This window comes from Fukomys damarensis, unplaced genomic scaffold, assembly GCF_012274545.1.
Source record: "Fukomys damarensis isolate Sample0158 unplaced genomic scaffold, DMR_v1.0_HiC HiC_scaffold_15, whole genome shotgun sequence".
NCBI lineage: Eukaryota > Metazoa > Chordata > Mammalia > Rodentia > Bathyergidae > Fukomys > Fukomys damarensis.
Genome location: NW_022900927.1, coordinates 35,323,204 through 35,338,264, shown reverse-complemented (window position 1 = coordinate 35,338,264; position 15,061 = coordinate 35,323,204). Strand labels below are relative to the sequence as shown.

At 35.6% G+C, this 15,061-nt stretch overlaps 1 protein-coding gene across 2 annotated transcripts in view; it reads left to right on the top strand.

Annotated features, from left to right (window-relative positions):
* Positions 1–15,061, top strand: part of Ptprr (protein tyrosine phosphatase receptor type R) — a 250,661-nt gene that overhangs the window by 136,703 nt on the left and 98,897 nt on the right. For both annotated transcript variants that reach the window (XM_010617486.2, XM_010617487.2), the window contains exons 4-5: positions 1,637–1,792; positions 7,935–8,045. In XM_010617486.2, coding sequence (XP_010615788.1) covers positions 1,637–1,792; positions 7,935–8,045 — 267 coding nt within the window. The remainder of the gene's footprint in view (positions 1–1,636; positions 1,793–7,934; positions 8,046–15,061) is intronic.

The window sequence follows — 15,061 nt, the reverse complement described above, 5'->3', positions numbered from 1 at the left end:
CTTTTAAAGACCCAAGTTTTAACTCAGTATCACCAAAGAGGAAACACTATTTTCTAATCTTTTAAGAGTGAACTATGTTACTATATCCAGGGAATACTTTGCTCAAGTGAGAAGACTTAGGCATAATAGGTGTTTTGTGTCTGAATCTAGATTTATTTATAAACTCTCATATCATAGATATTTTATACCTGTTTGCAGGGATGCATGAGGAATTTGCCACACCCCAAAAATACATATCCTTGGAGAATGTTAGCAGCACTGTTCAAAGTGGTTATTTTAGTAAGCAGAGTTATGAGACCTGAGGCAACAGAGCAGGGTGACTAAGCACAAGTGCCTTGGAGACAGACAAAACCATTTTACATTGGCAGCATGGCCGCGCCCCAGCTGTGTGACCACAAGCCACTTTCATTTCATTTGTAAGAGGTGACAATACCCATTTCCTAGAGGTGTTTTCGGCATTAAATTAGATAACAGATTTAAAGGACATAGGAGCATGTCAGGCACAAAACCAGCACTCTCTTCTTCTATTGATATTAGATCATAAATTTACATAAATTCTCATACTATTCACATCTGTATAAAAACTGATTGTCATTGTCTGTTGTTCTTGTAACTCAGAAATGTTTTTCTGGATTGCTAGTAGTGCAGTCCAGAAACTTCTGATAAACTGCATTCAAAGAAAATTTTCTAGAATGAGAAAACTCTATGGGTCAAAAAAAAAAAAAAAAGACTAACAATTTCCTTCTATAAGTGCATACTGTAAGTTACAAAAGACACTATTTTTCAGTGTCCTTTTTGTCTGGTGGGTCTTTTTTTAATGTTATGTGACATATTAACTATTAATGGTAGGCTGGGCGTGGTGGCACACGGCTGTAATCCCAGCACTCAGGAGGCTGAGGCAGAAGGATCACTGAGTTCGAGACCAGCCTGGGCTACAAAGTGAGTTCCAGGTCAGTCTCAACTACCTAGTGAGACCCTGTCTCAAAAAACAAACAAACAAACAAACAAACAAAAAAACCTATTAATGGTAAAAAGTTTGTCTCCATTTCACAGAATGAGAACATTTTAATAGGAAAAGAATCATGATATGACTGCATAACAGGCATTTCTCCCAAAAAGTAGTTTTTAAATGGTACAAAGAGGTGCATAGAATCAGGGAAGGAACTTTAAAGTTCATCTAGCACTATCTTCCTTGGTTCAACCAGACTTCACATTCATACATGTGATAAGAAAAACATATAGAATGTCTTGTAACTGTACTGCTACATCTTATTTTATTTGACTCTAAAGTCTCTCCTTAAGTACAATTACTCAGGAAACATCTAACCAATATATTTCAAAAATTAAAATGTAGGATGGAAAATATACTGGTAGCCAGTGAAATATAAAATTCCAATTTTTTGAGTGCCAAGTGACTGAAAGAAAACCATTTGAAGATACTAGACTTTGTACTGGTAATATTAACTCTATCACAGAATAGCAAATATGATCTCTAAGATAACTTTCAGGACTCCAGTATGATTTCTAGGATTTTAGTATTCTAAGATGTTCTTTCGTGTTCCCAAGTAATAGTAAAATTATTGCCTCAAGTTGCTTAAAATGTCTATAATGCATGCAAATAATCTTCTTTTACTAGGAGAAGAAGAACAGTGTTGAACTATTTGTGTCTCCCATAAACCAAGAAACAGGAATTTCTGACACTCTGCCAGCTGAGGAAGTATTGCATTCCCTTAACATCAATGTTTTGCACCAAAGTTTATCCCAATTTGGAATTACAGAAGTCTCCCCTGAGGTATGTCATTGCATGTGATATTTCATTTAAAAATTTGCACAGCTAACATGATATGGTAATCTAACCCCATGAGGCTTTGAGATTAAAGCTGTTTATTATATATTACTTTTGAAAATCTGCCGAAGGGTCAGATTTCTCTACTTTTCATACTGTTTATATTTACTCTTTCATCATTTTCACATTAAAGTCTCACTTTTTGACAAGTTCTTTTTGAAATTTTTGTAAGTTATTTTGATTTACTCAGTATATTATTTAAAAGACCATTTAGATATGTTGGTCAGTTGATTACTTGAAACAGACATGTCAAAAAAAACAAAACCAACACTCTTGCCTTTCTTTTTCTACAAGTGCACCCAGCCTCACTGTCTTCATCTTAAAAATTGTCATCAAATACTTTTTTATGCATTTAGGAATTCGGTGCAAATGTGCTCTTTCCTTTGCTGAGGAAAGCAGCCCTAAGAACCATGGATTTTTTAAACAGCATTTTCTAAATTTGATGCTACCACCACCATCAAGTGTCTGCCTTTGCATGATGTTAGCTTCTCTGGACCTCAGTTTCCTTATATATTAAATGAATATATCATATAGTTTACCTTAAAGACTTGAAATGTGGATTATGTTTTTCAAATATATGTGGAATCCTCATGTCGAGTAGGCATCACATAAATATAATTTGAATATCGGATGCACTGGCAAAATGAGAACATGCAGACCTCCTCTGATATCCTTGGGGAATTGGTACCAGACCTCTCCTGGACACAAATTCACTGGATCCTCACTTTGCTTGTATAAAATGGTGTTGTGCTTGTATATAGCCCAAAATATTCTCCCACATATTTAAATTCATCTCTAGATTACATATATTAGCTAACAGAATGTGAGTGCTGTGAAAATAATTGTTGCATTGAATTATTAAGGGAATAATGACAACAAAAATTAGGTAAATGTTAAATACAGGGGCAAGGTTTTTTTTTCCCTAATATTTTCTATCCAGAGACAGCTGAATTTGTGAACGCAAAACCACAGATAGGTGGGCCAACTTTATATGACTGAACAACGGCTGATCTAATTGGTTTTTCCCTACTCCATACCTCTTTCTGTCCAAACATAATGTATTTTTTCTTGGTGTTGCTTTATTTTTTGTCTTTTATCACCAAAAGCATGTTTCTCAGTGTAAATCTGACTTACCTACCTTCCTAATTTCATAATTCTTCTTTAGCCTTCAAAATGCTATAGAATGAAGTTTGTATTTATTCTTATGATATATGGTCCTCTGTGTGCTAGGTTTCTCATTGTTTGAACAGCCCTTTCTCAGCAATTCTAAACTTAATAGATATCATGATCCCCATAATCCTCTTATTTCTATGCTTTTGGGTATATTGGTCCTTCTATATCTTTCATTTTGCAAGATCAGTCTCCTGTACAACGAAAACCTTCCCATGTGCCATCATAAAACAGGGGTGCTCAGTACCTTGTGCTCCCACTGAGTTTAGCTGAAATGCCTTTTTCCCATATTGGCTTTCAAGTCTGTGCTTTCACTGAGTTCCTATGACATGTTATTTTACTTGTGTCTTTAATGCCTTCATTTGGTGTCTCGCATACAATGGATACACAATGAAACATTGAGTTAACAAACAGCCAAGCACCATGCTAGGTAGTAACAAAGTCAGAAAAATAAGTGCATAAACTAATAAACAAGCAAACAAATACATGATTCTTGCTCTCAATGAATTTATACTCTCAGAGAGCAAATAAGATACAAACAGATAAGGAAAATACAGGGCTTTGAGGAAGTTACTACCCTGTGCATGGGAGCCCTGAAGAAGAGATCACCTTGTCCTTCTGAGAGGCCAGAGAACAAAGTCATCATGGTCATAATCACCCAGACCATTCCCCAGCTCCAGCTGCATCTGAATCAAGAGTGGTTTACAAAGTATAACAAACCAAACCCCACTTGCACCCTAGGCTTTCATAGGCCCGTCACAGACTGACCAGTGCCCACAGTGCCTAGGACAATTCCTCGTTAAATTTTAAAGCAACCACTGAATTAATTTATTCTGCTTTTCATAAGCTTTTAGAGAATATAAGCATTCTTCTCTGTTGCTTTATTCTAATTTTAAATGTCATTTTGAAGGCTTTAGAAACAGCAATTTATTGAGTCACTCACATTTGGAAACCAAGGGAATACTGCCATATAAAAGGAGCGAGTCAAAATTAAGTACCTGGGGGTCCCTCAACACACGGAGGTTCAGGAAACATGAAGAGTTAGTTTACCTTAACCACTTGTCATGGAGCTATCAGTCCACAATGGACAGCAAGACCTAGCTTGAGCTTGAATAATGAAAATGTATTTGATGGCCAAAAGGTAATATTTTTTCATAAAATAATTGAAATCTAGGAAAGCTCCAGTCTACAAAATATACATTATGGGAAGTCAGCACATACTTGTCCAAACCTTTTGTTCAGGCACTCCTAGAAGGGACCAAGCATTGCCCTCTGACCTGAAGCTCTAAATACAAAAACAGAAGTAAGCTTTGGCCCCCTTGCAGTGAGAAAGCACTCTGGTGGGAAGCTCTGAACTGATACAACCTAAAGGAAAACAGCAAAAACACTGGTAAATAATTGTTTAAACCAGGTCAATTGTAATCTGTAAGTTTTCCTATACCTTTATTCATCTTCTTGTCGTTAATGTTTTCTAACACTAATACCTCAAGTCTTTGTTTCACATTTCAATCCTCAAAATATAGTTTGTTATGGTCATATGTTGATTAACAACAAAAGAACCTTGGTCTTTGGACTTTTGTCTTCACAGGATTATAGAATGTCATGAATAGTGTCTAAAAACTTCTATTCCTAAATTTATGTTAATTACTTTCCTGGAAGGATATGGTTTTTGTTGTTGCTGTTTCTTTATAGGCTTAATTTTTTTATAATTGGAAATGACCCGGGAAACAAAGAAAAATTACTTTTGTAATTTGTATTTGTTTAGCTTCCAACTTAAGTTTCTTCAGAGAAAAGATATTATGCCTTTTATATTTTTATGTTATGTAAAATATTGTAGGCAATCAAATAATATTACATGATAAAGTTAAGATGATGCATACCTCTTCCTGCTTAATACATCAAATTCTAGGGAAATCAAATTAAACTCATTATTTCAACTTCTGTTTACAAATGTTTGTAGAAAATGAATTAAATATCTATTAAAATAATACGTTCTGCATTAGTATTATAAAAATCTAGAATTTGTTTTATCTTGTTACAAATCACTCTAGTTACACAAGTCTTATAATTCAAAGGAAGATGATACCTTTTTAAAATAATAGGGAAATGTGTTCACTGATACACTCATGGAATCTTTACAAAAAGTAAAAGATACAACATATGAACATGGGTCAGAATTCATCAGTTCAGTGATTGTTCATCTAAATTTGGAACAGTAGCTAGTAGTCTATTTTATGGATTTATAGATCTACACAGACAATGCTGAGGAGATAGAGACTCAGTGTTACCATGCATTAGATCATTCAGAACAAGTGTTCACCATGTGCATAATGCAACAGAAGTTAGGCATTTATGCAGCAAAGCCATACTGTTGTAGGACACATCTCATTTATCTGCCTAAGTCAATTAAATCAACCAGACAATTCATAACATTTCCATTTCATGCTATTCTATGTGCTTCATCTCTCCCAAAAAGACGCCTCCTAAAGTCTTTATATCTGTATTAACTTATCTAGCATTTAAATCAGAGAGAGGAAGAGAGAAAGGAAAGGAAGAAAAGGAAGGAGGGAAGGAAATATTAAGCTATATAGATATTATATTATCAGATATGTAGAGAATTATTATTATATACAGAGAGAAGCCATTTTTATAAAGGAAATTGCCTGTTTTATATAATTAAAAAAATAATGAACTTCTTTCACTACAAGTGAAAGGCACAGTATGACTATGAAATATGGCATAAAGATGATGCAGTGGTATTAATTTGAGCCAGCCACAGAGTCTGAGAATTATTGAACTTTCAACCTCCTGACAAAATTCAAAAGGCACTGGGGTCACCCTACGCAAAGGTTAGATTGGAGATTCCGTGAGTCAAAATCTTTTTATTTGTGAGATCTTAACTATAAACTTTTCTATTTATTACCCTGCTCTTATCAAGTTTTTTAGATCTCTGTACAAATATAGTAGTGCCCAGCAGGAGTAGCATGACTCAGAAGGAAATCTATTTACCAAGAAAGTGCAGTGACTAAGTTCTAGTTCATAACATGTCTTTCTAACTAGGGGTGGAGGATGGGAGGGTGGAGAATAATTCTTCCATCATTATTACTTCAGTTAAAAAAGAAACAAAACAAGTTTGTCTCAAGCAGAAAGGAACATGTTAATTTACAAGAGTTACAGACCCACAGAAAGAAAAAGAAAAATGAACCAAACCAGGTTAGGAACACAGCATCTTTTTCCACCCACCTAACCACCCCTTTTTATCCAAATTTCTCCTGAGTTTAAGCTCAGTTTTTTATACTTAAATTTGACAAATTTATTCTGCCTACCTGAAGGCTGAACTAGTTTGCTTTTATAGCAAACAATACATGCTATTTAGTTGCGTGCAAAAAAAGTTAATTTCCATATTTATGCTTCATTCCTACAAAAGTTTTCTTTTCTATTTGTTTCCAGGTGTATTTGTAGAGATGTTGAAATAAAATATGATCTTACTGATGTCAAAGACATGAAAGAAAATTGTCACTTGAACCCAGTTAATTTCTTACCAGCAGGATATTTGGTTACTAATCATTTCATCAATCAAGTATTTTCAGATTCTCCATTAATTTTACATTTACATAAATTTAAAATAAATGTCTAAATTATTTTTGTATCGATACATCTGTCTCGAAAATAAGATATAGTGAACATATCATTCTTCCACAAGCAAAGAAAAAAGCAAATTTAATTACTTAAAGCAATAAATAAGTCTCCCTAGAGATAATTTTTATAATCAGGATTCAACCTAATAATCCTTTATGTTCTGCCTTGCTTGTTTGTCTAGCAAGCTTCAATTCAACTCCAAAACCAAATTTTTCATAAAATGTTTTAGGGAAAATTTTTGTCTAATTTGTAAAGAGAGAATGTGCTTTTAGGCTTAAAAATAAATAAAAATTATTTCAAAATTCAGACACCTAAGATTTTTTACTCCTGTCTTCAACATTGGAGATAATTTCCAAGGACACACATGTACACTTACTAAGGCAAGAGACGAGCAGCTTTCAACAAAATAGAATTGTGGATGGGGGGAGCATTTGGCTCGATTTAGAATGAATATGTTTTTCCTAATTATGGGCCACCTGATTCCAAGTTAGTTTCTTTAGCGATAAATCTACAATGTCGTTGAATTAGTGTTTGACTCTAAAACTTGATTTTGGTCAATGTGCTTTTTAAGAAAATAGATAAAATAAAACTAAGACATTCACATTTTATTTACACTTCATTCTACTACCCTGCAAAGTAGTCAGCAGAACTCTAATACCAAATAATTCCGAATTTTTTGGTGCTCCTTGTTGCTTTGAGTAAAATATAAGATTTAACAATTTATATTGGCGGGATGGTGCTTCAGACAAATTTTGACAAAGCAAATTGCATTTAAAGGGCGAAAAAATATCTGATGCGATAAAGGGAAGAAAAGGATCCCGACAGAATAGCTGTATTTATTAATGCATCCTGAGCTTTTGTTTGCACCTGTTAAGCTTTTGTTCAAAAGTAAAGAGCAGGGTTACAGCACAGAGGCAGGGTGTTGATGTTGTGGGAGGGGACTCGAGTAGGAAGAGCTTCAGAAACAGTTTCCTCTGAAGAGAAGAACAGAACTCTCTCACCTATGAACCAGGTACTTTCCGAGAAAGATGAGGAGCGTTTATAAAGGTGAGATCCGGTGTGAGCCCTATCAGGCATGTCTCCTCTCCGGCGGGAGACAAAATAATTTTCTCTGTGTAAGGATGGTAGTCTGCAGACTGGGAAGCGCTCTGGAGGCAGGGGTGGGGGGTGCCTCACTGCCCTGAATGGAATAAAGCTACAACTATGTTTAGTGTCTGATAAGAACGCCAGTTTCCTCAAGCTCTCGCTTAACGTTGGACTTTCTGTTTTGCTTTTAAAGAAAAATGTTTTACAAGGGCAGCATGAAGCTGACAAAATCTGGAGCAAAGAAGGATTTTATGCTGTTGTCATTTTTCTCAGCATCTTTGTTATTATAGTAACATGCTTGATGGTAAGTTTGCTTCTTTGTATATTTTATCCTTTGCTGGGTCCACTGCTTAATATTACTGGATGCAATGTCATGCATATGAGTGTTGAGAAGACTGAAAGCAGGAGCAAGATGATAATTGTGTTAGGCTGGGAAGGTATGATAGCAGTGTGATTGCTACAGGAAAACCTGCGGAAGTGTGACCAGCGTAACGAAGCTATAATTGCACTAAAGTTTTAAGTAACTCTGTCAACCCTGAGAATAAGCTTTAAAACGTGATTTACTGGGGTCATTTCAAGCCCTCACAGCCATTAAAGTCTCATGGGCACACCTGAGGTTTCATTTCTTATTTTATATCATCTTAGTGGAACTCAGGGACAAGTTTAAAAAGAAAAAGAAATATGTCTTTGGGGCAAGCTTATTCCCAAAGGAGGGGTTGACTTCTTTACTTTTAAATGTCCTGGAAAGCATTCTGTGAAAAATCAGGCACTAAGCTATAGCCTCAAAAGCTAAACCATCTTCTCCCAACTAACTTTTTTGATGAATGAATAATATATAAGTATAATTTATAAGTGTAAAAGTATTCAGTACAATCATGCATGTCATCTGATAACCTTTAAAATACATTTTATTTTGAATACTATAATCCCAACTAGACCTCACTCACTAAATTAGGCAGTGCTCTTTGATATTTGATGAGTTAATAGTTATCTTTCAAGTAGAATCCAATTCTTTTATCCTTCTGAAAATTTTGTGATGTAACATAAAATTTGAAGTTTACAAATAGGCTTAATATTTTTTCCTGTGTGCTACATTTTCCTTGACTTTGCACATTTCAAAACCTCCTTCTTTTTTTTTCCTCTCATTGAGTTTATTGGTACATTTTAGGCATACAGTATAGTTACATTCATCATTGGGATTTTGCACCTTTACATAATAGGTCTTGGTTCTCATTTTTTTCCCCTTGTCCCTGCCCTCCCTTCACCCCTTTTCCCTTCCCTATTTACAAACACTTTATTTCCATTTTTTCATTTTCTCATGTTTTTTTTTTCTTTTTCCTTATTTCCTTTCTCCTGCCCTTCCCACTTCCCCTACACCTTTAGCCCTTTTCTTCGTATTTCACATTGTCAATTTAAAAACTCCTTTTTCAGTTGTAAATGCCCTCCAGAAATATTACACTACTTACTGTGTCCACAGTCAACAGTGTCAGCAGGTGTTTCATTGCATTGTGTTCATTCATACTCTCCTTGTTGGGAAGCGGGGGGTCATGTTAGAAAGACTGGGGCTCTATCTGAAAAGGCAGAAGCAGAGTGGATCTCAACTGGAAGGATGTAAAATAAGTAAAGCCTTAGACCAGGAGAAAACGGGCATGTTTCCTATCCCAAAATTCAGGCATTCGCAAGAACTAAGGCTCCTCCCATAAAATGAACTCAAAGCTATCTCCTATGGGTCCAAAATTTTAAAATAATATTTCTAAAAATTGTGATGCAGGAAACAAGACAATGATATAAGAATTGGGTAAAAAGTAGATTTTTATTTCTTAAATGGTGAAGATTAAGGAAAAAGAATTTTAATGAAAGAATGTTGAAAACCATGGAAAGTGTCTCAGACCTCTGAGTGGATCTTACTATTTTAAAGGATTGGTTCCTTCTTATGGCTAATTGCTTTTTTAAATACATGATTCTTCTTTCCTTAACAAAAACAAATCTCAGGCCGGGGATTTAGCTCAGCAGTTCGGTGGCCTGCCTTGGAAGAGCAAGGACCTGAGTTCAATCCCCGGTACCAAAAAACAAAAAAAAAACACAAATAAACAAAAAAAAATCAAATCTCAAGTATTGTTCTATATCTTGTCAGTCACGATTAGATTGTTATTTGGTTTCAAAGATCTGAAAAGGACAGGAGGGGCTGAGGATGAAGCTGGGGCAGGGATAGAGCACTGCCTGGAGTGCGAGGTCCTGCATTTAATCCACAGCACTGAAAAAAAGGATACAAACAGAGTGAGAGTATAAACTGATAAATATGGAGAGTGTTCTTAGGATAACTGCATAAGGTTCAGAAGAGCTAAGAAGGGCAAAGATAGAAGGAAAAAAGTGTGAAGGAGACTCATGTACAACTTCTTAGCGGAGAGAAGCAGAGCAGAGCTTGCTATAAAAATATATGTTTCAGATTCAGTAAGTGCACCTCAGGGAGGACCAAATGTCCAGCATAACTGGGCACAGCCTTCCATTGGTCCTTTTTGCTCATGGCAAAAGGACTTCTAGTAATCACACTCTTAATTTCTTCAGGCTGGGAACAACTCTTCCTTCCCGATATTTATAAAACACCAGAATAAAAGTCAGAAGCCTAAATAAGTGTGCTACAAAACAAATCAAGAAATAAATGTTACCAAATAATAGGTGATTTCCCTCTCCCAGGTTAGCTACTCATTTCACGCATTCATTCTAACAACACATTCCTGTGGATGACCCACCATGGGCCTGTTGCTGGCTCTGTATGCAAATGAGAACAAGGCAGATAAGGTCTCTGGTCTTCCTGAAGCCTTTACTAGGGAGAGGAAAATGGGCAATTGTTAATATTTTTTTAAAAGATAATCAAATAGTAGTCATACTATACTCCAACTTTATGACATTCTGGAAAAGACAAAACTACATAGACTTTATAAAAGATAGTAGAAAAGGTCAGTGATTTCTCAGTTGGGGAAAGAGAGGGTGACTAGGTAGAAGACAGCAGATACTAATGTGGTGAGACTTTTCTGTGTTCTATAAAGGTGAAGACATGGCATTTTGGATTCATGAGAGCCTATTAAATGCATAACACAGAATGACCAACTACTCTATACTGTGGCCATTTGTTAATAGCGTATCAATATTGCTTTATCAATTGTAACAAATGTACTACACTAATATGTTAGTAGAGAAAAGCAAGGGAAATAAATGGGACTTTGCAGTTTCTCCTCAATTTTTCTATATACATAAAAACTACTCTAAAATAATTTATTATTTTTTAAAAAATCAAACAGAGATATGTGTCTTGAAGAAGGCAACATGATGGCAGATAGTGACACAGAGCAATCTGACATTCGAGGCAGGAGGGAGGCTCCCGGGCAGAAGAGGCAAAGTGTGGAACAGTGCTGGCTGGGGTGAAATAAGCTTTGCCTGTCAGGAGGGACTGGGGAAAGATGGAGAGTGAGTGCTGTAAGCAGAGCCTTGGTGGGCGTGTGTTCAAAGGTCGCAGTCTCTGTAGTGGAGAGTGATCGGGGCAGCAGAGGGGCCAAGTGAGGAAGCAAGAGGATCCTTCCATGGGCTGATGAAGATGATGGTGGCCCAAAGGAGGGGATGGTGGGGAAAATAGAGGGAAGTGTAGGATTGACGTCTATTTGAAGGTAGAATCAATGGGATTTTTTGTGTCTTGGTTCTCAGGGAGAAGGGGGAAAATAATCAAGGCTGACTTGTAGTTTATTAACTACTGGGTGGCAGTGCTCCCATAATCTGGAAGAGGGATACATTCCAGACTGGGAAATTAATAGAGCAAAATAACACTTTTGATTTGTATGTACTTAGTTCTTGAATAAATTAAAGGAATACAATGATAGATTTTTAAACACAATCTTAAGTTTTAATATGAAAGCCTGACTGGGCAGGGGATTTAGCTCAGTGGTTCCAGCGCCTGCCTCTCAAGCGCAAAGGCCGGAGTTAGATTCCCAGTACAAAAAAGAAAAAAGAAAAAAAGAAAGTCTGACTTAAAAAAAAAAGTAACAGGGGAGCTGAGAATGTGACTCAGTGATAAAGCACTTACCTAGCATTGCAGGGCCCTGGACTCAAGGCCCAGTACCACACACAAGAAAAGTAACAGAAGAACTAGCTGTACATAGAAAGGAGCTGCTGTTCACAGGAAAATAAATACAATACACCTAATAGGTGTGATTAAAACAAAGCTAAGTTTATCTGGTACAATTTTCCACAGACCAGCCAACAGTTCACATCCAGAGACATATCAAATGTGATTCTTGAAATTAGCTTATCTTTAGAAGTGTTCAAGTACTTTTCACAATCATCGCAATTTAATGTAACATTTGACTGAGACCTCTCAGTAATAGTCACACTTAGTACAGCTTATATTTTATGCTGCCATACACTGAGTTATACTTTTGTGATTCTCAAACACAAGATAGTCCAATTCTGCTTCCCACATATTTGTTGATTCCATAGCAAAGAAAAAATATAACTCAGAAATTTCCTGCTAGCACTAATTATATTTCTGAAAAATCAAGTGCTGCTATTCGTGTTCAGCCTTTGTACATACCATAGAAATGAAAAGCATGTAGTTTAACTGTGAAATTACATAGGTAAATTGCTGTAATGGAAGGGTGTGTGTGCTATGTAACAATAACCTAAGCCTTGGCAAAATTTTTGAAATGTGGCATGTTGTTTGCTTTCCTTAAAATGCAAAAAAGAATATATGTTTCCAGGCATAAAATTAGACAGGCATGACATTTTCAAATGTGTGACTTATTTAGCACCTCTCAAATGTGAATTCAGAGTGGGTGGAGCGACAAACACACAAATACAATTTTCTAAGAAAAAATGTGTGGGCAAGTTCCAATCCATTCAGGCTGTTTTAGATGGAGGAAATTTGTTACTAAGAAGAATTAGTTCTTAAACTTGAACAAATAATAGAAAGAACACCATTTATCATCTAAATTATACCTTCAAATTGACATTTATTAAAGAGTTCTAAAGTATTTATGAAATGTAGGTAGAGATGTCTACAAACCAGATTGCATGCAGAAAGAAATTTTAGAAATCATATAAAAACAGCTATTTGGGTCCCTAAAAGCCCTGGGTTGTGAGACCCATAGAAGAGTCACCCATATGTAGTGTCAGTGGTTTCGCTAGTCCTGGTCTAATAGTTGAGATCAGAAATCTTATACTTGGCCACCAGGTGTATCTTGAACATCACACAATAAATACATGTCAATGGTTGTCACAATTAGCCAACACTTTCTAATGTATTATATATAATCCCTAGGCATTAAAAAAGATGGAATTAGATTCCTTATAGAAGTGAATGATTATGGAACCATTTCCAACGTAGGTATATTTTCTAAATTAATTTCACATTTTTATAGGAAGAAGACTACAACTCTTAATCATAATAGTAAAATAATAATAGTAAGAGGGGCCAGGGGTTTAGCTCAGAGGTTCAGTGGCCTGCCTTGCAAGTGCAAGGACCCGAGTTCAATCCCCAGTACCAAAAAAATAATAATAATAAATAAATAAACACTTAATGTACTTTAGGTTCTTAATTTTACTGATGGAAAAAAAATCAAGATTCAGAAAAGATAACTTGACCAAGAACAAGCAGTAGGTGACTATGAATGGCAAGGATGAGAACAATAAAGGATGGGAACTCAAATCCAAGTCTGTCTGAATTCAAATAAAGGATTTGAATTTGATTCCATAAAAGAGTCAAACTGTGGGTGTGGTAGCCCTATAACTCTGTCTATAAATATCTATTTGTAGCTAGAGATGAACTCAGGAAGAGATGAGCATGCCTGCCTTTATCAGAGCTTCTCCACCCACACAAAACTGATAAAGGTGTGCCACATCATACCCTTGTATTGTGGGCACACCTCTATGTTTGCACTTAGTACTCTGTACTAGACGTAACTCTTACACAGCTAACCTGAGTTTCTTTCAGACAGATTCGTGTGCTTCTTTTGCATGAAAACATCTTATTTCTGGAATGTATTGATTCATGTAAGAACTGACCCATAATTATTACAATAAAAGAATGAATGAACTCTCAAAATTAACTGAAGAACAAATGCTGGATGCTATTGATTGGTGACATCATTTAAAAATTAGAACATATTCTAATCCAAACAATATTTTGTGTTACTTACTGTATTCTAAAATTAAAATTATAAGCTGCAAATACTTCGAAGGATTTCTCCTGCCTTATTCCATTTTTGTGTTCCTTGAGTTCTCATTAATGCTTTTGGTCCTTTTTTTCTTGCTATTATTTGATTTTCACAGCTTCTCTCATTCAGCAATCTTTTCTCTTTTCCATGTTTCAAGTGAGCAAGTGACTTTAATGCATCCCAAGATTCAAAAAAAATCTCTAAAAGATGAAAGAAAATTTTTAACTTGCCCTTGCTATGGTAAGGTTTAGGTTGAATTTTAAAACAATGTATATTCACATAGAAAAATACACATATGCCATATTCCAGACTTCAACCTGTACAGAGCAAAATCTCGAACACACTTTTCCAGAGGCTTTGAGAAAGAAGCTGGGATATAGGTATTTAGAAGAAATAATACTGGTGAATAATCAGATGCCTAGAAATCAGAAAACCTGGATTCTAGATTTTATTTCCAATCTTTTGTGGGAAAAGATTATAGTGGATGACTTTTAAGATCCCTTACAACAGAGCTTCTCAGTAGTATCACTACTGACATTTAGGGTCTGACTGCACTGTTGACAAGGGGAAGGTTAGGCCTTCCTGAGCTTTGTAGGGTTTTACCAACTCTCTAGACTCTGTGCACTAGATGCCAGTAGCACCTCTTCTGTTTCTCCCTCCCCTCACAAATATAACAACCAAAACATCTCCAGAGATTGACAAATGTCTCAAATGCCCCCCGGACATAGCTAAAATCCCTTCCAGTTGCAAATCATTGCCTTATAGCTTAATTCCATGACAACTACTGTATTGCCAAGCAGCAACCTCTGATTTTTTTCCACATTTTTCCAGACAGCTTAAGCTCCTGAGTAATTTTAAACAGTGCCTTGCTCATATTATACATTCTCCAGGTTCTGCATTTCCTGTTACAAATGTAAAACCTAGTTTGTATATGTACTATGTTAAGACAAGTTGAAAAGTTAACCTCTAACCAGAGATGACATAGATTACTCATTGAAAGAATATGGCAAAGGTTTCTCATTAAAAACATAAGCTTATGAGTGACAAAGAAGGACTTTAGACTATAACATGTTTTACACTAATAAAAACATAAAAATGACCTGTCAAGAATTGAGAT